Source organism: Trachemys scripta, chromosome 11 (assembly GCF_013100865.1).
Source record: "Trachemys scripta elegans isolate TJP31775 chromosome 11, CAS_Tse_1.0, whole genome shotgun sequence".
In the NCBI taxonomy this organism is placed as follows: Eukaryota; Metazoa; Chordata; order Testudines; family Emydidae; genus Trachemys; species Trachemys scripta.
In genome coordinates, this window is record NC_048308.1 from 30,727,407 (window position 1) to 30,751,498 (window position 24,092).

Here is a 24,092-nt window from a genome sequence, read left to right on the forward strand (position 1 = left end):
AGGAACAAATGGGTTCCTTCAGGTTTTACTCATGTAGCTTGTGTGTGATCATTCCACTCGGACAATGTTCCCCTTCCACCTACTGTAAAACAAGCTAGGAAGTTCGGGTTTAAAAGGCTTGACCGGCATACAGGAAGTGTGGCTTTGTACTCAGAACTCAGGGCAAACATGCAGAGCTGTGCAGCATTAAGGAAAAAAATTCACCTAGGACTCCACTTTTTGGATCACATTGTGTGGCTGATTCCAAACACTCCAACAGCAGGTCTCTCATCACAGAGGATGTTTCTATGTAAGATAAGGATTGGTGTTATCTTATGAGATAAATCTCTATGGGTTTTGAGGAGGAGGATGCTTTGTAGAACAGCTACTCCTCCCAGCTTCATCCACCCACCCTGTCCCACCTTTCCCTCTGAAACCAGGGAGCTGTAAGTCTGTGAGGGTCTTTAGGGAGAGGCGGACAGTGCTGTTTCTGCACATCTCCTCCCAGTCTGTGGATACTTGCAGATACTTCAGCTCCTTGATGCTTGGTCTCTAGTTAGGGTGACCAGATGTCCTGATTTTATAGGGACAGTCCCGATTTTTGGGTCTTTTTCTTATATAGACTCCTATTACCCCCCACCCTGTCCCGATTTTCCCATTTGTTGTCTGGTCACCCTATCTCTAGTCCTATCTCAATTCTCATTGGTGTCAATGTGAGATTTGCCTCTAGGAACATATGATGAATATCACAGATTTTTAGCAGGTAAAACTCATAGCCCAACTCCTGGAACTAGCTTACAGTCCGAGTAGCCTGGCTGTACACTGGGTATTTCCTCAGGGTGTTGGAGGGCAGGAATCCTCTCACTCGAAGCCAGAGAGCCCACCACAACTGCAACTACAACGTCAAGACTACAGCAACCCAGACTGCCATTGGTCTCCCTTACCATCCTCCCTGCTATAGGGGAAAATGGTTGACTGGAACTATATACTTGTGGATCCCTTGGCCCTCTCCTGATTTATTCTGCATGCTGGGAGTCAGTGAGATATAGTGGAATACAGCTTGATAGCCTGTAGGAAGTGTGGACCCTCTGTATCGCCAAATCCTGCCCTCCTTTTCTCCCCTGAGAGAACTGGTCTGACTTAGGTGAGTCAGAGCACCCCATAGCCAGAGAGGAAGATGCAGGATTTGGCCCTCTGCATTACATATACAATGCACAAAGAGTACTGCCCTGACATTCGACTCCTGGATTCATTACCTATTTTCTGTATTATGTTGTTTCCTGAAATTGAAAAAGCCATACACAGGAAATGCAATCTGGACACACAGTACATATATACATTTTTGTAAATCAAAATGAAAATTATCCATGCAAGACAAATTACTTAAATTACATTTTTAATGTATGTCAGATACACAAATACAAAAAAAATGTTATGAACATTCTTTTATTTACTTAGTTTAACTCTTCAGTGAACAGAAGTACATCTATTAATAATGTTTTGCCCTTTTTCCAGGTCCAGCCTTAGGTCAAAACATCATCCATGACAACAGCAAAAAAAAGACTTTTCCATCCTCTCTGCCACCCCCCTCCTCCCCCACCACACTCAGAGTTTGAAAAAGGAAAAAAGGGTTGTAAAAGTTTGCTAAAAGTATCTACAAGATAACAAATATTACCATCCAACTAAAAGGATAAACCCCACTCCTGGAGTTGGGGAAAATGCCACTGGTCTCTGATCAACATCTTATAATATGCTGTATGACCTCTGGGAAGCTTGCAGCACATATTTTAATTAAAAATAGCTTTCAGCATGATCTGTATTTGAGAGGTCTCCTATAGAATGTAAGCTCTTCAGGGCAGCGACTTTCGTATAGTGACTTGCACAATGGGGCCCATTCTTGGTTGATCTCTAGGCACTATTGTAATAAACATGATTAATTATAACAGTAAATAATCCATGAAACTGGCTATTTTCTATGTTCTGATGAATTCTCACTATAAAAAGTAGTTGATTGATTTTCATTCTGGCAAAAAGTGCTCGACCGAGAGCCCTGATGCACAGAAATGGTACAGCACAAGCAGCCTTCTTCACCACACTGCCTTGCCAATGTGCCTCTGGCCTGCCAGGGCTCCCTGCCAGGGGATGAATGAGTTCTGTAGTTCAGTCTGTGCATTAGGAGACACTGAATAGTGTTCAGAGGGTAACAACATTCAAACACTACAGAGCTGTTCTATATATAAACTGGTGACCTAAAGATGAAAGGCTCTTCTTGCTATTACTGATCCATTGAGTCAGCCATTCTGAAATACAACTTAAAAGGTGTTTAATAAAATAATAGGCATTTGGTTACTTTAGAGATACCAAATGGAAGATGCTTTTTAATCTTTTAAAAATGATTCCCATTTGATACTTTTACTTTAAAACCAAACACAGAAGTAATATCTATTTTACCTTTACATTCTTTCCATGGTCCAAATTCTGCTATCCTTACTTGTGCAATAATCCTACTGAAGTCAGTGGGTAAATCCTGGCCCCATTGAAGTCAATGGCAAAACTCCCATTAACTTCAATGGAGCCATGATTTTGCTCAATGGGACTATTCATGTGGTTAAGGAAGCAGGATTTCATGCTATATGTAACTTTCACTGACTTCAGTATGAGTTAAGTGAATGGAAGGACTGCAGACCTGGGCCCTCTGCATACGCGTAGCTTCCACTATGAGTTGTGAAAGAATAGTGAAAAGTACAGGTGCCTAATTAACTTATTCCAGTTCCAGTGATTAGATTTACAGTAAGCCTTTCACACTGCAATTATGGGGAAAGATGGGGAAAGAGTTGAGATTTTAACAAATAAAATAAAATATATGTGCTGTAAGTTCAGAGCAATATATACATCATTCTGATGTGTTGGAATTTAGTCTGAAGTCTGGTTACTGAGGTAGAACAACTTGAACTGATTTCAAGCTGTTTAAAAGATATTCTGCAATTCAAATAGAGAGAGGTGACAACCGCAGAGCAATGGACATCTGTTTTTATGTCTCTCCAGACATTAAGGGCTCATCCATCCTTACCAATTGACTTCAGTAGACTTTGGATCAGGCCCAGAAAAACAGGTATGATTCAGTGCTACGTGCTAAATCAATTCACACCACATCCTGTATTTGCAATGTACGGACATAAAAGCTTGAAGTTGCACATGCTGTTGGAATAAATATTTATTTCAAAATGGCCACCTACAAGGATTTTTAGATCAAAATTTTGGTTTAATGAAGAGAAAAATATAGTTTTTGGTAGTCTGGCAATAGGTTAACATGTTGTTTTTTTAAAAATATTTTCAGATGGCATATGTATCTGTCGTAAAAATAGTCTGCACTCTGAATCTTTTTACCATGGATTCCAGAAGGTTAAAACATTTCCGAAGAAACTAATATCTAGGTCAATACAGTATTTTTTTCTCTCTCTCTCTCTCAAAAAAAAAAATCTTGATAGTGTCATTAACATGTTATCACATCAGCTGTTTTTTTTCAGTACTGTGCATGCCATCAGCATTTTTGACTAAGGGTCTATGGCAAGTAGTTAGCAACTCTAGTTAAAAACTGAGTTTTTATTCACTGCCATGAATAGCAAGTGGAATTAGTAATTACTAACTGCTTATTTTGAAAATCTGCCAAAAAGGGCCAAATATATTTTCTTTACTAGAATAAATGGACTGGCAGGTTAGAATACGCTGCTGCTATGGACACCTAAAAATCTCATCATTTGTGTGTGTGGTATCCATAAAACAATGCTATTATAGGTATGATAATTACAAATGTGCCTCATGTATGAAATTCTCTTCTATGCAAAGGGCTTGCACAATAGCCTATGCAGCTCCTAGGCATGTCTTGAAACCTAATTAGGATTAAGTGGTGTATAGGCCTTGTGTGAGATCTCTGCACAGGAGGTAGATTTTCAGAACCCTCAGGGTCCTCTTCAGGTTTAAAGCTGCTCTATTGAGTTTTCTGAACTATGACAAACATTTATTTTTTGTACAAGAACCTCTCCACTAGAACTCAGAGGAAAGAGGAGGAAGTGATCTGGCTGTGTTTAAACAGGATTCACTGTTGGCAGTGCCTTAGAATCGGTCCTTAAAGAAAGGGGTAGAACACCAAAGGGAGAAGAGTCAGGGGCAGGGAAGGAGACAGGCAAAGGAAGAGGGAAAGGCAAAGAGGTTGAGGAGATATTTATGTAAGCTTTGGATCCCTGTAAGCTAGGCTATACATTCGGGTGTTTCTGATTAAATCACTATCCAGGCCCATAGTTTGGCATCAGGACCCCCTAGCCCTGCTCGTATTAGTCTTGTCATCCATAAATTCCTATCTTTTATTTTATGTAAGCCAACAGCGTAGACTGATTGTGTTTGGGAATGCACCATATGTGTGGCATTGTAGTGTGACCAACGTAAAGTAAAATTCACCATAAATAGCAAATATAAGGTAGACTCACCAAATGTGCTTATTGATGGTGAATTTTTTTCTATTTGTGGTGCAAATTCCACAGAACTCTTCAGTGCTTTTTTCTTTAAGACTAATTTGTGGTTCTGACTATTAAATGTGTTTCTCTGTAATGTTCCTGTTAACTGCTGTATGACTAAAAATTATCTACAGTACCTTCAATACACACAAAATATATTTGCTCTAGCTGAATTATATCACTAAGATGTGCTAACAAACATCCATGTAATCAGTTATAAAGAAATAAAAACGAAATAGTGCTTTTATATTTCTTGTCAGTAAAACTAATTTTTCAGTGTCTGAAGTGCTAATAGAAATCTGCAGTAATGTCCACTTTTTGCTTTTCTTGGTGCTTGTAAGTTACATTTTTAAATGTAGTTGTTGAGCCTCGGTACAGGGGATTTGTTCCCTAAAAAAGAAAAAAAAAGAAAAAATGCTAGTAAGTTAAATATAATTTTTCTTAAATCTGCCATTTGACCATTGACTCATTTGCACATGTGTGTAGATGCAGCCCATTAACTTTAATGCTACCTCTTCAGCTTTAGAGCAGTGTGGGTCACCATCATGTAAATGATTCCTGACCTGATTCAGTCTGGTAATGCAAACCACACACAAACTCAGTAGTATCTTTTATTCCTTATATGTGGAAGTAATGTGCTTATTGCTGCATTACAGAATATAGCACAGTAAATTTGTCATGTGCAGATCCATTGAAGATCATAATATGGCATAATTATGATCAGTCTACACAGAGTATAACAAATCAGTCCAGAACTAGGAAAAATGTAACAACAAACAAACCTGTCTCCCAGGTTAAAAAAACAAATCTAGTCAAACAGTATGTTGTCAAAGATGTAGTTAACCATGTCTCTTTACATTATTTTCATGCAGAGCATCATGACTGGATCATTCTAGAAGGAAAAGACTATAAAAAGTGTTTTCTATAAAGGGTCATTTAAATTGTTTATGCTGCCACCATTCCCCTACTTGATCTCTGCAGGCTACTCAGATGAAAGGGTTGTTCCCCTGGTCCCTTGATAGCAGATGTAACAGAGTGGCAGATCAGTCTAAAACTTCCCAGTTGTAATCACATATAACTATGAATAATCAATCAAATGATAGATTTATTATTTCTGGCACTCAGAACTATGGGCCAAGTAAAAAAAGCAATAGATGTGTTTTAAAATGATAGTAAGAGCACCATGTACACTTATTATAGAATGAAACACTTTATATACAGAAGTCATGCATCAATACCCCTTCAGGCAAGTGTGCTTTGCCGGCCTGCACCTGTGGAATAAGATCCCTTCCAGTGGTATCAGCGGTTTTGTGCTATCTGAAACTACAGATATCCTTATCCTTGCCTTGAGGATTATAAAGCTTTCCAAGTTCTTAACACACAGTTATTTACCACCCACAATGAGCTAGAGCACTCCTTCTCCCCTTGAGGCCAGTCCCTCACTGAACCACCTTCCTTACGTAGGCACCTAAAAGTTGCCTTCAGATGGCATTTCTGCTTTCAGCATTGACACTGAAATGTCACTCCTCAATGTTCCCCATCACATTGCCGAATCCTTCAAGCAGAGTGTGTCTAATTACACAGATGGTATAATTATATTTTGCAGTACAGTTTCCTGAATTATTTTGGGGGGATTTTTAGGCAAATTCTCTCCATTTCCCCTACTTTCCCCTAATTCTTACAATCTTCGGGTGAATCCCCCATGCCCACCCCAGACCCACAGAAACTGGCTGGTTGCAGCTTTCTCAGCAGCTTGTCAATGTTATTATGACTTGATCTCTGGTCAGATGCAGCTACTTGGAGGCGAGGTGTCCTGACTCTCATACTGTTTCCCTCTGTGGTCTCTAGCAAGTGCCTTAACTACCTCAGTTGTCTGTGAGCAAAATGGCACTAATAATACTTTCCTACCTGAGGATTAGTTAGATGATGATGGAGAAGTGCCTTGAAAATGAAAAGTGCTAGATAAGTATTATTCGGTAATGCATATCCGTTCCGGCTTTAATTAATTACCAACCCATGTAAATTCTCAACATGTTATTTTCTGTTTTAGATTTTTTTAAAAAGAATCACAAAGTTTACACCTTAATTTTAATTATGTGCTAATCCTAGATAAAATGTTCTGTAGTCACTTTGGGAGGAGAGGGGGATGATTCACCATTAAACTGCTCAGTTAATTATAAAGATAGTACTCATTTGTCAAGCCTGTTTTTTTTCTATAAAAACACAAATTTGTGCCAATTAGTGTATGCTATGTATATTAACATGAATTTGTTCATCGCTTCTTTTAATCGTGTTTAAACAAAGCTGTAGCAACTCACTAGTCTGCAGTTGATATTGCATGTCTTTTCAGGTCTGCTGGTTAACCCATTTTTACTGCTATCAACACAGTGAAATGTCACGTACACCTCTACCCCGATATAACGCTGTCTTCGGGAGCCAAAAACTCTTACCGCGTTATAGGTGAAACTGCATTATATCGAACTTGCTTTGATTCGCCGGAGTGCGCAGCCCCGCCCCCCCGGAGCACTGCTTTACCGTGTTATATCCGAATTCGTGTTATATCGGGTCACGTTATATCAGGGTAGAGGTGTAACAGTTTTCTGTTTGAATAAAAATGTTCTCGCAAAATGCTGCTTTTATTCTTTTATATGCAAGTAGTACTAATGAGGCAGTTAAAGTGTTTGTTGTATAGCAACATTGACATTACCATTATTTGGTCATGCAGAGAACTAAGGGGGAGTAGAGCTGTACAGAGTGTGGCTTTGGCTACAGAGGGAGATCAGAGAATGATCAGTCAGGACTCTCCACTGTAAGCGAGTAGTGTGTGTGGGGGAAGATAGGGGATGGATGGGGCAGGGAGTGGGAACCTTGGGTCCACCATGCTACTCACCAGTCAGAATAGCTGGATGAGTTCACAGGGTGGGGGAGCAAACTGCACTCCAAAACAGGGGTGAAGTAACTTACTCCCCATCAGAGCAAGGGGAGAACTGGAGTGGAATTGTAATTCTGAGACATAATTCTTTGCCTGACCTTTTCTTGGAAGGGCACAGTTGCACATCGTCCCTTGCTCTGGGCTGAGCTTAATGGCTCAATCTAGCTCAAAGTGCTTTCCAAACTATGCTGTGAGCTGCTGAGTGCCTTCAGTCTTCACAGTCAATGGAAGTTGAGGATGCTCAACTCCTCACAAGATCAGGCTCTCTGATTTTGCTTACCCATGTAGTACAGGCATTTCTGGGGTGAAATGCATCAGCTATTTAAGAGATGAGCCTAAATCTTGGAACCAAGTTCACAGCTTACACCTAGCTCCATAACATAAGAACAGCCATACTGGGTCAGACCAATGGTCCATCTAGCCCAACGTCCTGTCTTCTGATAGTGGCCAATGTAAGGTGCTTCAGAGGGAAAGAACAGAACAGGTAATCATCAAGTGATCCAGCCCTTGTCGCCCATTCCAAGTTCTGGCAAATATGCCCAACATAAACATCCCTGAACATGTGGACAGTTCAGATCCAGAGCCTTGACATTTGGGAGTTTGGTTTTGCCTGTTATAGAACTTTAAGGGTACACAGTAACTCCACCAAATAGTGTAAGACAGGAGTGAGGAATACAATATCTGAGAGTACAGGAAGAATTTAGATAAGCAGAATGTAACTGGAATTTGGGCAGCTCACTTCACCCCAACTCTTGTAGAAGGTTCCCTGGGATTTTTAATATAACAATATGTCAACTCCAAAGCTATGCACTCCTTTCAGAACAAAACCTGAAGCAATGCAGAAAACCTCTGTGGTTCCAGGCTTTGGATGAAAATGAGGCTTCTTTATCTTTTACACAAACTTTTAGCCGAGGTTCAGGATCCTGAGCCTGAGATGCATGTAAACCTCAGAATGCTCAGATGGCCTCCCACTTCCCCAAGAGGTCTCCTCCCACCACAGGCCTGTGACCTTTCATTTATCTGTTGTCAATCTTCTTGGGGCATGGCAGTGGCTTCCCCATCTCCTACTATGGGCAGCTGACAGGCCTTGGAAATACCTTCTCTCCCATTTTCAGCAAGAGTGGTGGAAGACATATGCTGTCAGAATTTTATTCAGCTCTACTGTAGTCAGACACTTCAGACTGTACCACCACGTGGTTAATTAGGGAAACCCCAGGGATTTTCAGGGCTAACACTAGGTATGTTAATGCTGGTTTCCAGTGCCCTTTGTCTGGCCTCACTGATTTTCCCTTCAGAAGCTTCTTTATTTTCCCTCCTGATGGCTCTTCTATTCCTTCACCTCTCTCTTACCAGCCTTGGCTAACCAAAGGCATTGGGGAAACATTCTTGGAGTTAAATTATACCTATTTTTCTTTCTCAGATGCTGGAGAATATGTAGTGACTAATCCTGCTGAAGTGTGTTAATCATGATGCTACTTTGCTTAGTGTAGCTTTGCCTTAGTCAATGAATCAGTATTTAATACATCATAATACATTAAAATCCCTTCCACTCTTCTCTAGAAAAGCTTATGAACATATGGTTCCCAGCCTTTTTCATTTAAAGACTATTGCAAAAGAGCAAAAGTTCCAGGCAGAAGGAACAGGGAAAAAGGAACATGTGATATTTATGGGAACAGGATTGTGCCTCTAATCTTAATCAAACTATTTACTAATAGATGCATATAAAATTATTCATGAGATGCCCAGCTGTTCGTTAAAAAACCAACATCTCAGTGCACCATATTTGTGTGTGGAAGAAATAAAATGAAGAATATTGAAATCCATCTATTTTTCATTCATTCCTAAAAACCCATTACAATTTTAATTTATAGCATGCTATATAGTGAAAATCTACTGACACAAAAGCATGGTTTGGGAAATCTGTCCAATTCCTTTATTACTTGAGAGCCATTGAGCCAAATCATAGAGACTTGTATAAAATTAATGCAAGTACATACCGTTTGCCATTTGGCCTTTGATCTTTCTGCTTCAAACTTGGCAATCTCTTTTCGGTCTTGAAAAGAAACTAGCAATTTCCATATACAAAGTAGAAAAATGCCAATCAGAAGGATAGCAAGAGAAACACCCAACATTATCATTGGAATGTTTGGAGGTTGTGGGCAATCTGTAGAAACAAAGCAAGCTATGAGTGTTATTTACAAGTATAATTGAAAACAGCTGAGAAGAACCTGCTGGTTTTCCTTGCTGAGTGTTGCATGTGCCTTTTCTTTCAAGTTCATGTACCTTTCCAGACCCTGAATACGAATCCAAGAATTCAAAGTGAAGCTCAGCTAAAATCGTTTTATCTGAAGCCACCATTTAGCTCGGGTTTCCATGAAATTCAAAACAGGCTTACGAAAAGGTTTGAGAAACTGGCCCAGAAGGATTATACTGCAAGGGTAAAAAGTATTCACTACGGAAGTTTCTCATAGCTCTAATACAAAATTAACTAGATACGGATTCTCTGGAGTTAAATTTGGAACACCAAAAATAAAAATCCAAAAGTGATTTTTCCAAAAGAAATGAGAAAAGTGGTTGGCTTAGTGGTAGCATGAAGTCTCACAATAATCTCACTTCTTGGATTTACAGCACTCAGGCATATTGCAGAGGGAAAGATGCTGACTAGATCGTCGGCAGTTTAGTGGATGACTACTAACACAGGGAAACAGCATTGGTGAAATGGAGAAGCTAGGGGGAAATATGGCATCTAAAAAATAAAGAAAAGCAAGAAAACCCAAGATTCCCCTTGAAATGCCTCAGATGTGGGACTGGGATTTGACTCAAATAAATAAGATTAGAGTTGCTCGGAAAAAGTTACAACTGAACCATTTTCCATCAGAGAATGCAGCTGTCGAAAATAGAAATGCTGGGAAATCATGTCAATTTTTCAGAAAGTTCATTTAGGAGAAAAAACAAGGGAAAACATTCAGACAATGTTGAAATGTCTCATTTTCAAGATGAAATATTTCAATTTTTAATTTTGAATCTTTTTGTTTGGAATTTTTAAAATTCAGCATGATTTCTTTATATTACAATATGTAATGTAACATTTTTTAAAAGTGATAATATCAATTAAACATTTTGATTTTGTCTAAACAAAATGTTCTGATTGATCCAAAATGATTATTTTTCTGGAATTTTCTTTCATGGAGAATTTTGAAATGTTCAGGTTTTGGGCTGATTCAGAGTGAAGCCAAATTTTGAAATATCAAAATTCTGTGCGAAACGGAATTTAAATTCTTCACACAGGGTCTAAATGAGATATAGAAAATCTTCCGCTGTTTTCCAATGTCTGTTGCCATAATGTAAATAGTATTGCTAACCTAGCTCCCACTAGAATCCATTGACTTCAGTGGGGCAGGACCAGACCCCTAGAAACTACACTGAAGGTGCTTTGTCTTGGGCTCCATTGATTTGAATATACTCATAAAAATACAGACATGGTCTTGCGCACGTGAATCCAGTCAGTTCTGAGTTCTGAACAGATGTCACTTTCAGCCCTATCTGAAATGGTCATGTCCTTTCCATTCAGTGACCAAACCTCATGAGTAAAGATGGAGTGAAGGTAAGCTGAAGTATTGGATAAGGAGATACTGCATCAAATCAGATGCCCAATTTTCAAACAAAAGCACCTAAGTAAGACTCGGAATAACACACTTGATTGCTCAGTTTGGCACTTCAGTGCATAAATGTTCATTATACACATCTGGATGCTAATTACGAGGGTCCAGGTGTGGGATTTGTAAAGTTTGTTAGGGTACCTGTGTTTAAAAACAGGAACTAACATCTTTGAACCAGACAGAAGTATTCTAGACACCTCAGTTTTGGAAATATTTCACTTTCATTTCCATGATGAATGTAAGTTGTTACCATGCTAGAAGTTGAATACTACTTTTTAAATGGTTTAATTTTTTTTCTTTTTGGTTCTATAAAGGCTAGCTAGCAATCCTAGGTCGAATATGGGCATTTTAGAATAGAAAATCAGTATTATTCTGGGATAGATTTTTTTTCTAGAATTCAACATAATAATAGGTTTGGAAAGCCCAGAGGGCATGTTCTTTTTGTCAGCTCTCAAATAAAGGATCATTTTAATATTAACCAGTATTACTCATAAAAGTCAATGAAGGTTACTATTTTATGAAATTTGCTGCTGAACCATGGCCTGGTGACATTTAGAATTTGTTTCAGTGTGGCATAATTTACACAGATTTTATTTTGCATGACTATTTTGATTGATGTCATTATGCAACTCATTTTGAGAGGTCTAGTTTGAACACTGGATGAAGGCATTAGCTGTTCATGCAGACTGAACTTCAGATCCATAAGTGAAAATGAGCTTTTGAGCGTTCATGGTGTTCTCATCTTAGTTCACATTTGCATACATCACAAAACCATAGCATAATTGTTCCTCTACTTGAGACAGGCCGGGAAGTGGAACAGCAGATTAGAATTTAGGTTTATTGTCAGAATTGTGTGGGGAATGCTGCAAACCATTTGCATGCAGTATGCCTGCGGTAAGCTATTTCTATCAATCCTGATCTTTAAAGAAACACAGTAAATATATTTAATAAAGTGACTATCATACAGCTATGAAAATATTTTATGATCTTGAATCTGGGGAGTGCAGTTTACACGTGTATACCTTCCATCCTTATTGTAAAGCTTTGCTTCAACATTCTTTGGTATAAAGCTACTGTATATAATAGCACACTACTATTATTAAACAATAATATTCTTACAGGAATAGCTGATTATTTCCAGTGCAATCACTTTAATTCCTGACACAGATACTGCAGAAACACTGCACACAGAATTAATAAAGATGATGAGTGGCTGGAGAAATTTTCCAAACCTCAAGTTATACTGCCAGAAGGAAAGCAAGCATGTGCAGTGATTTCCTTAATGATGTAACTAACTTTTAGAAGTGAGACACTCGGTGTGTCTAGGGTTGGCATGCATCTGCTTTTTGACTGGAATGCCCGTTCGAAATGGGACCCTGGCAGCTCTGGTCAGCACCACTGACTGGGCTGTTATATATCCAGTTGGCGGCACAGCGGGGGCCCAGGGCTAAGGCAGGCTCCCTGGCTGCCCTAGCTCCACGCAGCTCCCGGAAGCAGCCACCAGATCCTTGCGTTCCCTGGTGCATGGGTGGCCAGGGAGGCTCCGCATGCTGCCCCCGCCCCAAGTGCTGGCTCTGCAGCTCCCAGCTGACTGGGAACCGTGACCAATGGGAGCTGCAGGGGCAGTGCCTGTGGGTGTGAGGGCAGCGCAAGGTGCCTCCCTAGCCACCCATGTGCGTAGGGGTCTCAGGGACCTGATGGCTGCTTCCTGGGAGCTGCAGTAAGCGCTGCCGGGACCCCATACCCCAACCCCCTGCCCGGAGTCCCCTCCCACACCTGCACCCGCAGCCGGAGTCTGCACCCCCCCCATACTCCAAACACCTGCCCCAGCCTGGAGCTCTCTCCTGTACCCTGAACCCCACATTTCTGGCCCTACCCCCAGCCCAGAGCCCATACCCCCCACACCTCAATCCCCTACCCCAGCCTGGAGCCCTCTCCTGCACCCCAAACCCATAATTCCTGCCCCCACCCCAGAGCCCGCACTCCCAGCCGGAGCCCTCACCCCCCCTCCTGCACCTCAACCTCCTGTCCCAGCCTGGTGAAAGTGAGAGAGGGTGGGAGAGAGGGAGCGACAGAGGGGGATGGGGCCTCTGAGAAGGGGCGGGGCCTCAGGGAAGGGACAGGGAAGGGGTGTTCAGTTTTGTACCATTAGAAAGTTGGCAACCATAGGTGTGTCCAAAAATTTATTTGACTGCCTGGAAATGTGCTATCTAGTAACTGAGAAGAGGAGTGTGTTCTCTCATGTCCCACATGATTAGCATCTTTAAATGAAAGATAAGCAAAGACAAATAACACCATAAATAAATAAATAAATAAATAAATAAATATTTTTAAATGAAAGGACATACCTTAGTAAAAATGACTGTTGAATATCTAGGGTAACTTTGTGAAAATCATTCAAAACTTGGTAATAGTGCTGTGTTAAATGTAATTACAGTATGTGGACTGGGCATGATTTTAAAAAATATTTGCACATAATATAAAATAGTATTTACTTCATCAAGCCTAGTGTAACTATTATGGATTCTTGTTAATCTATTAACCTTTTTTGTATCTATATGAATAAGATTTTACAGGTAATTTGTCATGTAATGTGATGGTATTTGCTACCATCATCATTTTCATAATGTTTAGTACTCCCATAGTGCTTTTGAAAAACTAACTAATTAATCCTCATATCATTTGTGAGTTGTAGAGAATGAAATGTTATACAAACTCTACAGATGAGGAAACTGAAACAGAGATAGAGTGAGTTGCCGCAAGGCCACAGAGGGAGTCAGAGCTGGATTTAGATCAGCAATGTCTCGTTCCTAGCCTTGCGCTCAGTCCACTAGTCCATACTGCCTATATTGCAAGAACGGTCATATCTCATTTCACCATCACATGAAAGAAATATTTTAGGAGGTGCTTTTTTTTGATTAGGTAGAGAAAACTATTAACACAAGAAAATACAGTACTGTACATAACATCTCAGTTTGCTAATCTTCCAATATGTATGGCTTGATTCTCCCATCTGTACTTTTAATTCACAATGTGCATATATTAAAAAGGTGATATTAACAACTCACCTTTCTGCTTTATGCTATGAATGATTGTCCTTCCCTGTTCATCTGTAGCCATTAGAAATGTAGTAACACATTCATTTTCCCCTTGTAAAGAGCAGGGAATAGATTTATCCTTTGAGAAATCTGTGGAAAAGAAGCCACCCAGTAGGTCAAATGCAATTTAACATGTAATAAAAACAGAGACTATGGATTAATGTGTGTCATGGCCTCTTCAACATATAGTAAAGTCAGGAAGAGAAGGAAATATCCTAAGACTGTCCACTATATTTAACAACTTTTTCTTCCACTCTAAATGGCTTTTTGTTTTTGTTTTAGATTTTCCACTTATGTTTCAGAAGAGTACGTCCAGGTGTTGTCAATCTGCACTGACCATCAAGTGCACCTATCAATCTGCTGTAGTGTGAATTTCAATGAATTGCAAATACTTCTAAGACACTTTCCACCAGTTGTCTAGGGAATATAATAGCCCTGATTCTAGTACAAAGTAAACAATATGTTCTCTTTGGCTTAGAGCTACTGGTAGTATGTCTAGATTACATTTCAGAAGTAGATAGTCACATATCAAACAGATACTGATACCTTTAAAAGGACTACCATTTATTCCTTCCACAATGCTGTTCCTAAAGAATATTGTGGCATGTATTGTAACAATAATAAAATATAAATTAATAACAGAAGTAGTTGTGGGATCATTGTACTGTGATTCAGCGGAAGGCAGATACAAAAGTAATCCATTATGACAATCTGCCCAGTTTTACTTGCCCCTTCACTTAATGTATTTGTGCAGAAAAACTTAATCCAGTATTTTTTTCAAACCTTTCCGAAGTAGGGAACCTTTCATGTTGGGTTCATTCAAGAGGTCGGGGGGGGGGGGGGGGAAATGAATAGTTGTGGCAGACAGTAAAGAAGAAGCAAAATGATTGGAATCTGAGACTGTATATCCAATTCCAGAAGTGCCACAATTCCAATTCTAACATTATATAAAATCTTTATGTTAAGAAAATATCCTTCATTTTTAGCAATGCCTGCTAACACCTCTGTAGCTGAACATCTGTTGTTGCTTCTGTTATAAATTATGGTTTCAAGACATTTATACAATAACTCAGCTCTAAAAATTAGCTTTTCCTTTTAATGGATTTTTAAAGAAGCCTGTCGGTCTTTGTTATTTTTAGATAGATGTGAGAAAACTAGAAGTTTGTCAAATGGATTTTTAAAAATGAAATGTTATTGGCTTTTAAGGCTCTATTCACCACTCCTTCAGACAAAACTCTATGGAAGTTTGGCTGAGTAAGAAGTGCCAAATAGCCCAACCTAAACCTTTCAAACATCCAAATCACAAAAAAGGAAACAAACAAAGAAATAATTTGGCTACAATAATGGAATTTTCAAGGAAGCTATTGTACATACACAATGTCAACTTTTATTTACTATGTATCACATACTTTCATATAATTTGGCCTTTATTTATATCATACATAGGGATGCAATGTGGCCATGTAGTCAAGTGATTATAAGAGAATCTCAGTTTTCATTAAAAAAAAAAGTAAGTTTCTAGTTGTCAGTACAGTAGAGAAAAGCTTGAAAAGTGTGACCCAAGTGCATTCAAAAGGCTCAAGAACCAGAAGGCAAATAAAAGGAACCCCAAATTTATTACTTTTTTAAAATGCCATGACTTAAACTAATCTCAGGATTTTTCAGGGCTTGATGCCAGATTTTTGACAACACTGCTTTAATTTCTTAAATTTAATTTACACTGAATATATTCATTCCTCCTCCAAGGTGTCCCACTGTTTTAGTATATGAGATCATTAACACTAGGCATTATCTAGGTTTTTAAAAATTCATACTCAAAATACAGCCCTCTATAGTGCACACTGAGTTTTATTAACAAGACAACACAAGAAATATATTTAGAAGACAAATGTAATTTGCACTAATTATGGTATCTGTGGCCATGATTCACTACATTACTCCAGTTTTATACCAGCATAATACCATTGATTTCAGCAGAGTTTGAAATCAATGGAGTTACACCAGTATAAAACTGCAACGACACAGTGGTGAACTGGGGCCTGAGAACACACAAAACTCAGTTAAACCTGAATGGGTTCCTGGACATGCTAGTGGATGCAAAAAGAATTTTAGACTGCAGCATTTATCAGGTCATCTGGAAAATTTCTTGTTTGTCTTTTAAAAAAGGTATCCCTACCACTCCCCATCTCAAAAAAGAAACAAGAATTTAAACAAAACAACAGTAAGGAGCTGATTTTAAAAACACATTTATCTGAAAAATAAGGATAAAAAATGTACACACCAGTTCAGGGATGCTGGAACTAGGGATGCTGGGGGTGTGGCAGCACCCCCTGGCTTGAAGTGTTTTCCATCATATACAGGTCTTACAGTTTTGTTCAATGGGTTTCAGCACCCCCATTATGAAAACTGTTCCTACTGCACCAGTTTGATTCCTTCTGAAGTGTTTCAGCTTTGTACTGGGTCAGATAGCATGCAAGGCTTATCCTAGGCAGCAGGACTGCAGGATTAGTGCCTGAAGTTTACGTTGCACTGAGATGGGAAGCTGACAGCTTTAAAGGGGTGCCTCCACTTAAATGTTCTTAATTTTGCCAAAGTGGAACAAAATCACTTTTGTCAAATATATCTGCCGCTTATGCTCCTTTTAGTTCTTTCCTAATCATATTGTCCTGGGCTTTTAGAATTGCTTTATTGTGACTCATACAAACAGTAAGGGAACATGTATAGACCTGATAGGATGTGTGTGCAGAGCAGAGCTGGGGGAGGAGTATGGGAACACACTGAACCCTAGCTGTGCACGTGCCTCAGGGATGCAGCTCAAAGCAAGTGCCTGGCCCTCTCCCCAATCTGCAGCTCATTTCCCTGATCCTCTCCTCTGCTGGCTCTATAAGCTGGTTGAGTATGTTCCTCCTAACCCTGCTCCCTGGCTTGTAGCTCCATACCTAGCTACATGGAGGGACAGATGCCTCCTTGACCTTTCTTCAGTTTCCATCTCTGGCTCCTGTAGTTCATATAGATTTTTTCAGCTACCTCAGCATTTTTAGAAATTTTCAATTTTTAATACTTAACATTAATTTGACAATTTTTCTTCATCCATGAAAAACAGTAACATAAAGTAGCACCTAAAAAACTCAGAAACTTCAAAAAGAACAGGAGTACTTGTGGCACCTTAGAGACTAACAAATTTATTAGAGCATAAGCTTTCGTGGACTACAGCCCACTTCTTCGGATGCATATGAGAGGGACCAGACATCAATCCAGGTTCTCCACATCTTTCTAAACAAGTCTCTCCTATTTCAAACTTGTAAGTAAATAGCCAGGCAAGGCGTGTTAGTTTTCCTTTGTTTTCTCAACTTGTAAATGTACCTTTTACTACTTAAACTTCAGCATCTCCACAGTTGTTGTGTTATATCGACACCCTCTTGGAGTATAAGGACAAGAACATTCAAGTGAGCTTCCTGCACAGAACTTATAAATGTGATGTTAGTACTTAAAAAGTGGGAAGTGAAACTGACTTTGCACAGTGCACTGCCAAGTGCACAAAGTAGGCAATCTGAAGAAACAGAAAAAAACATGTATGTGTTTTTGTGTGTATTTTGGGTGTTTGTGTTTAACTGTTTCTCAATTGTAATCAGCTCAGGTTTTACGTGTAACAATTATTAGTAAAGGAATCTTTCAGAAAAAAATCTATTTAGAAATTTTTAATATTCTATATAAAATATTTTTTAAAAATATTCAGATTTCACAATGAAGCACTCAAAAATCAGGAAACACCCAAGTTGAGGTTGCAACCTTGCCCAGAAGCAGGACTCCTAAAATGCAACAGAACAGGGCTCCCTTTGTGACTCTTACAAAATGGGCAACCCTTCTTAACTTCTTTGCCGCTTACAAGGTCTATGGGAAAGGAGTGAAGGGATCCTCTAAACTTCTTGCCTCAATCCATATGCAGCTACGTTAGCCATGCATAGTGCAGTCTTCCTTAGCTGCACTCTTTGGACTTGACCAAACTCCTACTGAAGTGAATGGGAGCTTTTATATTGACTTTAATGGGATTTGGATTGGACTTTTCAGAGACTAACAAACACCCCTCGCATAGATACATACACACTATATACAATTTCAAAGGGTTAGAACTTGTTAAGTTAAAGCCAACGAGTATTATTATTTATCACAGTAGCACTTAGATGCCTCAGTCAGGATTGAGGCCCCATCGTGCGAACCACTGTACAAACATAGATTAAAAGATGGTCCCTGCCTCAAAGATCTTACAGTCAAAATATAGGATGAAATGCAACAAATATGTATAACTAACAATGAACAAGAAGCCGGGGGAGGAAGAACAAGGGTAACAGTGACAAATTTATGCAGTTACATAGGGCAAGTAATGCACAACTTGATTAATTCTCATTGCATTGCAGTTCAATGAGAGGGAGGGATAGCTCACTGGTTTGAGCATTGCTAAACCCAGGGTTGTGAGTTCAATCCTTGACGGGGCCATTTAGGGACCTGGGGTAAAAATCTGTTTTGGGATTGGTCCTGCTTTGAGCAGGGGGTTGGACTAGATGACCTCCTGAGGTCCCTTCCAACTCTGATATTCTATGATTATATCGTTTTTGGAACCTCTGATTATTTTTTCTTTTAAGTATTCATTTTCTCCAGACCACTTAAAGTCACTTCTCATTGAGGGCTATTTCCATACCCAAATCAATCATTCCACCCACCACTCTCAACCATTTTGCATTAAGTGTAGAGCTGTTCAAATAAAGTTTGCAATAATTATTTTATTTGTGGAGTTAGAATGGAAACTATCATGCAGTTTTTACTACAGCAGTTGTTACTACTGTTATGAACAAAATCAAAGTCTACAGTTGCTGAAGATTATGGTCAGGGAAGGGTAGAGTTTGAAAGAGGCTCAAGTGCAAATTTAGGACAAAGCAGTGTCAACCCAGATTCTCTCTCTCTAAACACACAAGGATATAGACAATGCAATGGGCTAGTCCCAGTTTTCAGTAGTATTGTGGATACCTTAAATAGAATGCTCTATGTGTCCTTGGCTACAAAGATCTGCCATTCAATGATAGCTTTTTGAAAATTTGTACTAAGAATACCAAATGATACCAAAAACTGTATGGAAGGTACTCAGATACCAAATATCCATGCTACCCACAGTAAATAACTGTCCAAACAAACCTGTTCATTCAATTTATTATTTTTATGTATATGTTTCTGAGAATTTTTGCCATAAATATACACTACCTATTGTACTTTTACCATAAACTATTTGGATTTATAGATTAGTATCATCCAAAGAAATGTATCTATCATTTGAACAATGAATAATTGCTTTTATGAACTTATTTACAGTTTATAGAATTCCGTATGTTCATGAATACATACCACATATATTAATCATTGTAACTTATTGTTAAGTTCTGGAATACAATGTTGCCACCACTGCCCCCAAAGATAAATTCTTACAAATTTTTGCACGTTGTATTTGATAGCTGTAATAGAAACCACAAAATACAACTGTGCTGAAGCTCATCTCAGAAAGGATGCAAATGTCACTGGATTGCTGCTATTTGTGATCTTGTGGATAAATTCCCAGCGGTTTAGTGCAAACAATCTCAAGATATGCATAGAGCATTCTGCATTGTTGTCCTAATTATTGTATTTGCCTGATCTAGAGGTGAAGTCATATCTGTGATATGTTTACAGCATAGTGATTGTGCGGCCTTGCCTCAGAATTACAATATGTCAGGGTATTAGCTGGCACTGGAAGTAATTACAGATTGTCTGCATAACTATATGCAGGCCCCTCCCTTTTTTTCTTTTTAGAAAAAGCAACGATATTGCTTAGTGGTCTTGTTTAAAGTTTTATTTCTTTGTCTATCAGGGTAATATTTTATTCAATTTCTATCCTGGAAGTTCTCATGAACTTCAAAGGGGTCACTGCATGTGCATCTGAGGGCAGAAATCACAATGAAACTTACGGGTTGGATATAATTTTACACCCAGATGCTTTTGTCAGGATACTGCTTTCATTGGGAGTTTGTATTAGTGCACGTAAGACTAAAATTCAGCCATAGGTGGATTATAGTTTTCAAAAGTTGGTTAGAAAACTGTGTATAGTGGTGAGTTAATTAACCTGAAGGGATAAATAGTTCTGACTGCTATTAATAAGAATGTTTTTCAGTGCAGTACTGTATATGTAGATAGATAGTGATTGGGTCAAATAACTGGTATAACTTTTTAAGCCAATCCCATGGGAAAAAATGATGTATGTACTGCAGTAATGTTCAGATATTGTATATACTTTTATGTAAAACTAATGAAAAATAAAGCTATTAATAAGGCAGACAGCAAAAGGCAGTTAAATAAAAGATGTACAAACCTTCTGCACTGTTGACAGTTGCATCAACTAATCTACATTTTTCATTGCATTCTGCCTCTGACTGGACATCAGAAGCCAAATGACATTCTATGCAGCTCCTGTGAAAAATAATTCAAAAGCTCATCAATCTCTGTCTGTTACAAAGCACAAATATAAAGGAGAATATATATGCTGTCTACTTTTTAAAAAGAAGCCAACAAAAGGTCTTGTGCTATAGATACAGTAGTTCTCAGAAATGTGATATGTATTGCCTCCAAAAAACCCTGAATAAAGGTACTGTAGTTAAGTACTCTTTTGCCCTCTTTCTCTCTAAGCTCTTGTTAGTTACCAGACAGAACTCCAGGCAACATTATTCATGTATGTCTGATAAAGAAATGTGGTTACTCATACATAGCATTCATTTTTAAAGATAAAGGTTCTGAATTAAGCCTACACCAAATACTTGTCAGAAGAATGTCTACCAAATGGACTAATATTTGATATTGACTTCAATGTCAGGAGGCTGAGAATCTAATATAAAACTCCCTATGTTTAAAATCTCTTAAATATTGTGTTATATTTACCAAGTAACTAAAAACATACTCAGGTATCTTAACAGATGTCTCTCAAATATGATTCACTTGTCTCAGGAGCTACTAACACAGATGCTAATTAAGCTGATGCAAGTTATTGGCAAAATAACTTCAAAATATCTTATTTACTTTATTTACTTGTACAATTACTGGAATATTTAAAAACAAACTCAGGGTCTGATCCAACTCCTACTGAAGTCAATAGAAATCTCCCAGTGATTCAATGGGAGTTGGAGCTGGTCTAGAGTCTGCTAGTGGAATAAAGAAAATACATAAAGAAAATTCACGTAGGAAAATTGTTGCAAAGTATATTGGAACAATTCTAGGTTTAAAGCATTGACTGGATTCAGAGGCTGAGACTCTGAGAACAACAACTCTGTAGGACTGACTGTTTAAAAAGAAACTGGCCATCACAGTTGTTGCATTGAATTACATCCCTCTATGAGAATAATGCTGAGGGTACTGTGATTGTTTTCATGAGATGGGGGTGACCTTATCACTCACAGGTGAAGCAGTGAATAGAATACATGAGTGGGTAATGGGATAGTCCCTATCAAATGTAGATACATTCAGTGTTGTTGGTGTTTTTGTCATATTTGCCATGTTTCTCAAACTACTGCCCTCACTTTCTCAGCTGCCTAACCATGTCTCTCAGTCCCCTCTGACCTGGTCTCTTAACTTAGCCATGTCTTCCAATCTTCTCTCTCTTGGCTTTTCCAGCCATATGTTTCAGCTGTCATGGCAGTGACAAAGAAAGAGGAGAGATGGAAAAGGTCTGACAAATAGATGATGTGGAATATATTTTTAATATGCTAACTCAAAGCCCACCAGATAACTAAATATCTCCTATTAGTCTGCTGAATTAGTCAGAGTATAAACAGATCAATAATATTTACTGCATAATGTACTTATACTCAAGGGCTATGTTTACTCAAAATATTATGCACTTAGCCTATCCATGTGAGTCTTGAGCAAACTGTATTGGCCTTCTGGGACCTGATCCACTAGTTGTAGAGAGCCATGGTAGTATAAGTTACACATCATGGAATGGGTTCCTTTCTCATTTACAATGTTATATTGAGAATAAGGCAATGGAATTCCAAAGGGGTAAAGACAGTGTGGGAGAAGAAGCGGGCCTCAGGTATAAATCAATATAAGTAGCAGAGTAGTGATACTTTAACGTAATTTGCACTGATTCAGCACTCCGTGAACGTGCAAATGTACTTCGCACCAATTTGGTATTCTATGGAAAGCAATTCAAGCACCTTGCCTAATTGGGCAGTTGTGCCTCCTTATATCTTCAGACGATTTGGCGATAGTGCAGGCATACGAATGTGTGTTTAGAGGATCTACTTTTCTTACCCTCTTTTTAAATGCTTTTACTGGTATACCCGTGCATGCAAGCTCCACTTCTTTTACATATCTCAATGAAGGTGAAATCAGTGCCTCTTTGCCACTTATGATCAGTCTCAGATCAGCTTATACCTGATTCATAACTTACACCACTGCTTTTATCTCCACTGAACTCACCCTGACACTCCTATGACAGCGGCATCTGCTTAATCCACGCTCCATTTAGCTGAATTTGGTATTTGAGTTGCTATATATGGGTAAATCTGGTGTAGCTTCTGAGAGCAGAACTTGGCCTTCTGAATCCATAGACATAAATAATGTAACAGTCATGTTGCAAACTTTATTATATGGTCCTTCCCTGTCTGTTTTTCTTTCTGTGACATTGGTTATGCTGCTGTGTTGTTGTTCTGTTCCATGAACAGATGTCAGTATTGCTCAGCTGAATTCATTGTAGGACTTTTCCCTGAAGCTCATTTTGAGATCTAGCGGATCAATGCTGAGAAATGTTTGGTTTCTGCATTATGATTAGATCGCACAGAAGAAGCAGAGAGGCCCTTAGGTTCTAGGACCCACACCCAGGAAAAATGGGGTGGGAACCCCAGAGCTGTTACTATACTACACACATCTGAATGAAGCAGAAAATACAAACATGGTAAAAACAATACCTTACCGTTTGGAACTACAAGGATCCCCACATGTAGGGCATCTTTCACATGTGCTACCAGAAGCCCCAGGATTTGTGCAAACACATGTTCCACAAATGCATTCACCTCTTCCACTGCACAGTATTCCATCCTCAGAAACACAGGAGTTAATGTCAGTTGTGCAGTTACAATATTCACCAGTCCATCCGCTGTGGCATACACATTCACCACAGTCACAATCACCATTACCTAGAAAAGTAATGGTTATCTTGCCAGGTTAGTGTTTTCATTTAAAAGTGACAGAAGAAGTCATTATAAGCATTCTATTTCAGAATGCACATTTTCATTACTACCAGCACCTCTCATATTTAAAAAACCCCCATCCTTTTCAATATATAGTTAAACATAAAGGGCCTGATTCACATCTCACTTAAACTAGTGCAACTCTATTCACTTTAATGGAGTCACTCCTGATACATATGGGCAGGGCCGGCTCTGGCTTTTTTGCCGCCCCAGGCAAAAAAGCCTCCCGCCCCCCCAGCGCGGCAGGGGAGGGCACCGAGCCCGGCCGCAAGCCGCTCTCCCCGACCGGCCAGAGCGCCGGGAGGAGGGCGGCGAGCCTGCCATGGCTCCGCTCTCCCCGGCGGCCAGAGCGCCAGGGGGAGGGCAGCGAGCTGGCCAGGGCTCCGCTCTCCCCGGCGGCCAGAGTACCGGAGGGAGGGCGGAGAGCCTGCCGCGGCTCCGCTCTCCCCGGCGGCAGAGTGCTGGAGGGAGGGCGGAGAGCCCGCTGCGGCTCCGCTCTCCCCGGCGGCCAGCGTGCCGGGAGGAGGGCGGAGAGCCCGCCGCGGCTCCGCTCTCCCCAGTGGTCAGAGCGCCAGGGGGAGGGCGGAGTGGCGGCCAGAGCACCGGGGGGAGGGCAGAGAGCCCAGCCAGGGCTCCGCTCTCCCCGGCGG

General features: G+C 39.6%; 1 protein-coding gene across 4 annotated transcripts in view; it reads right to left on the bottom strand.

The window, feature by feature from the left end:
* Nucleotides 1-1,358: 1,358 nt before the first annotated feature.
* ITGB6 (integrin subunit beta 6) overlaps nucleotides 1,359-24,092 on the bottom strand; it is a 74,123-nt gene continuing 51,389 nt past the window's right edge. For all 4 annotated transcript variants that reach the window (XM_034785624.1, XM_034785622.1, XM_034785621.1 and 1 more), the window contains 5 exons: nucleotides 23,166-23,388; nucleotides 20,571-20,668; nucleotides 14,150-14,269; nucleotides 9,420-9,586; nucleotides 1,359-4,880 (listed from right to left, as the gene is read on the bottom strand). In XM_034785624.1, the coding sequence (XP_034641515.1) occupies nucleotides 4,779-4,880; nucleotides 9,420-9,586; nucleotides 14,150-14,269; nucleotides 20,571-20,668; nucleotides 23,166-23,388 (710 nt within the window). In that variant the 3' untranslated portion in view covers nucleotides 1,359-4,778. The remainder of the gene's footprint in view (nucleotides 4,881-9,419; nucleotides 9,587-14,149; nucleotides 14,270-20,570; nucleotides 20,669-23,165; nucleotides 23,389-24,092) is intronic.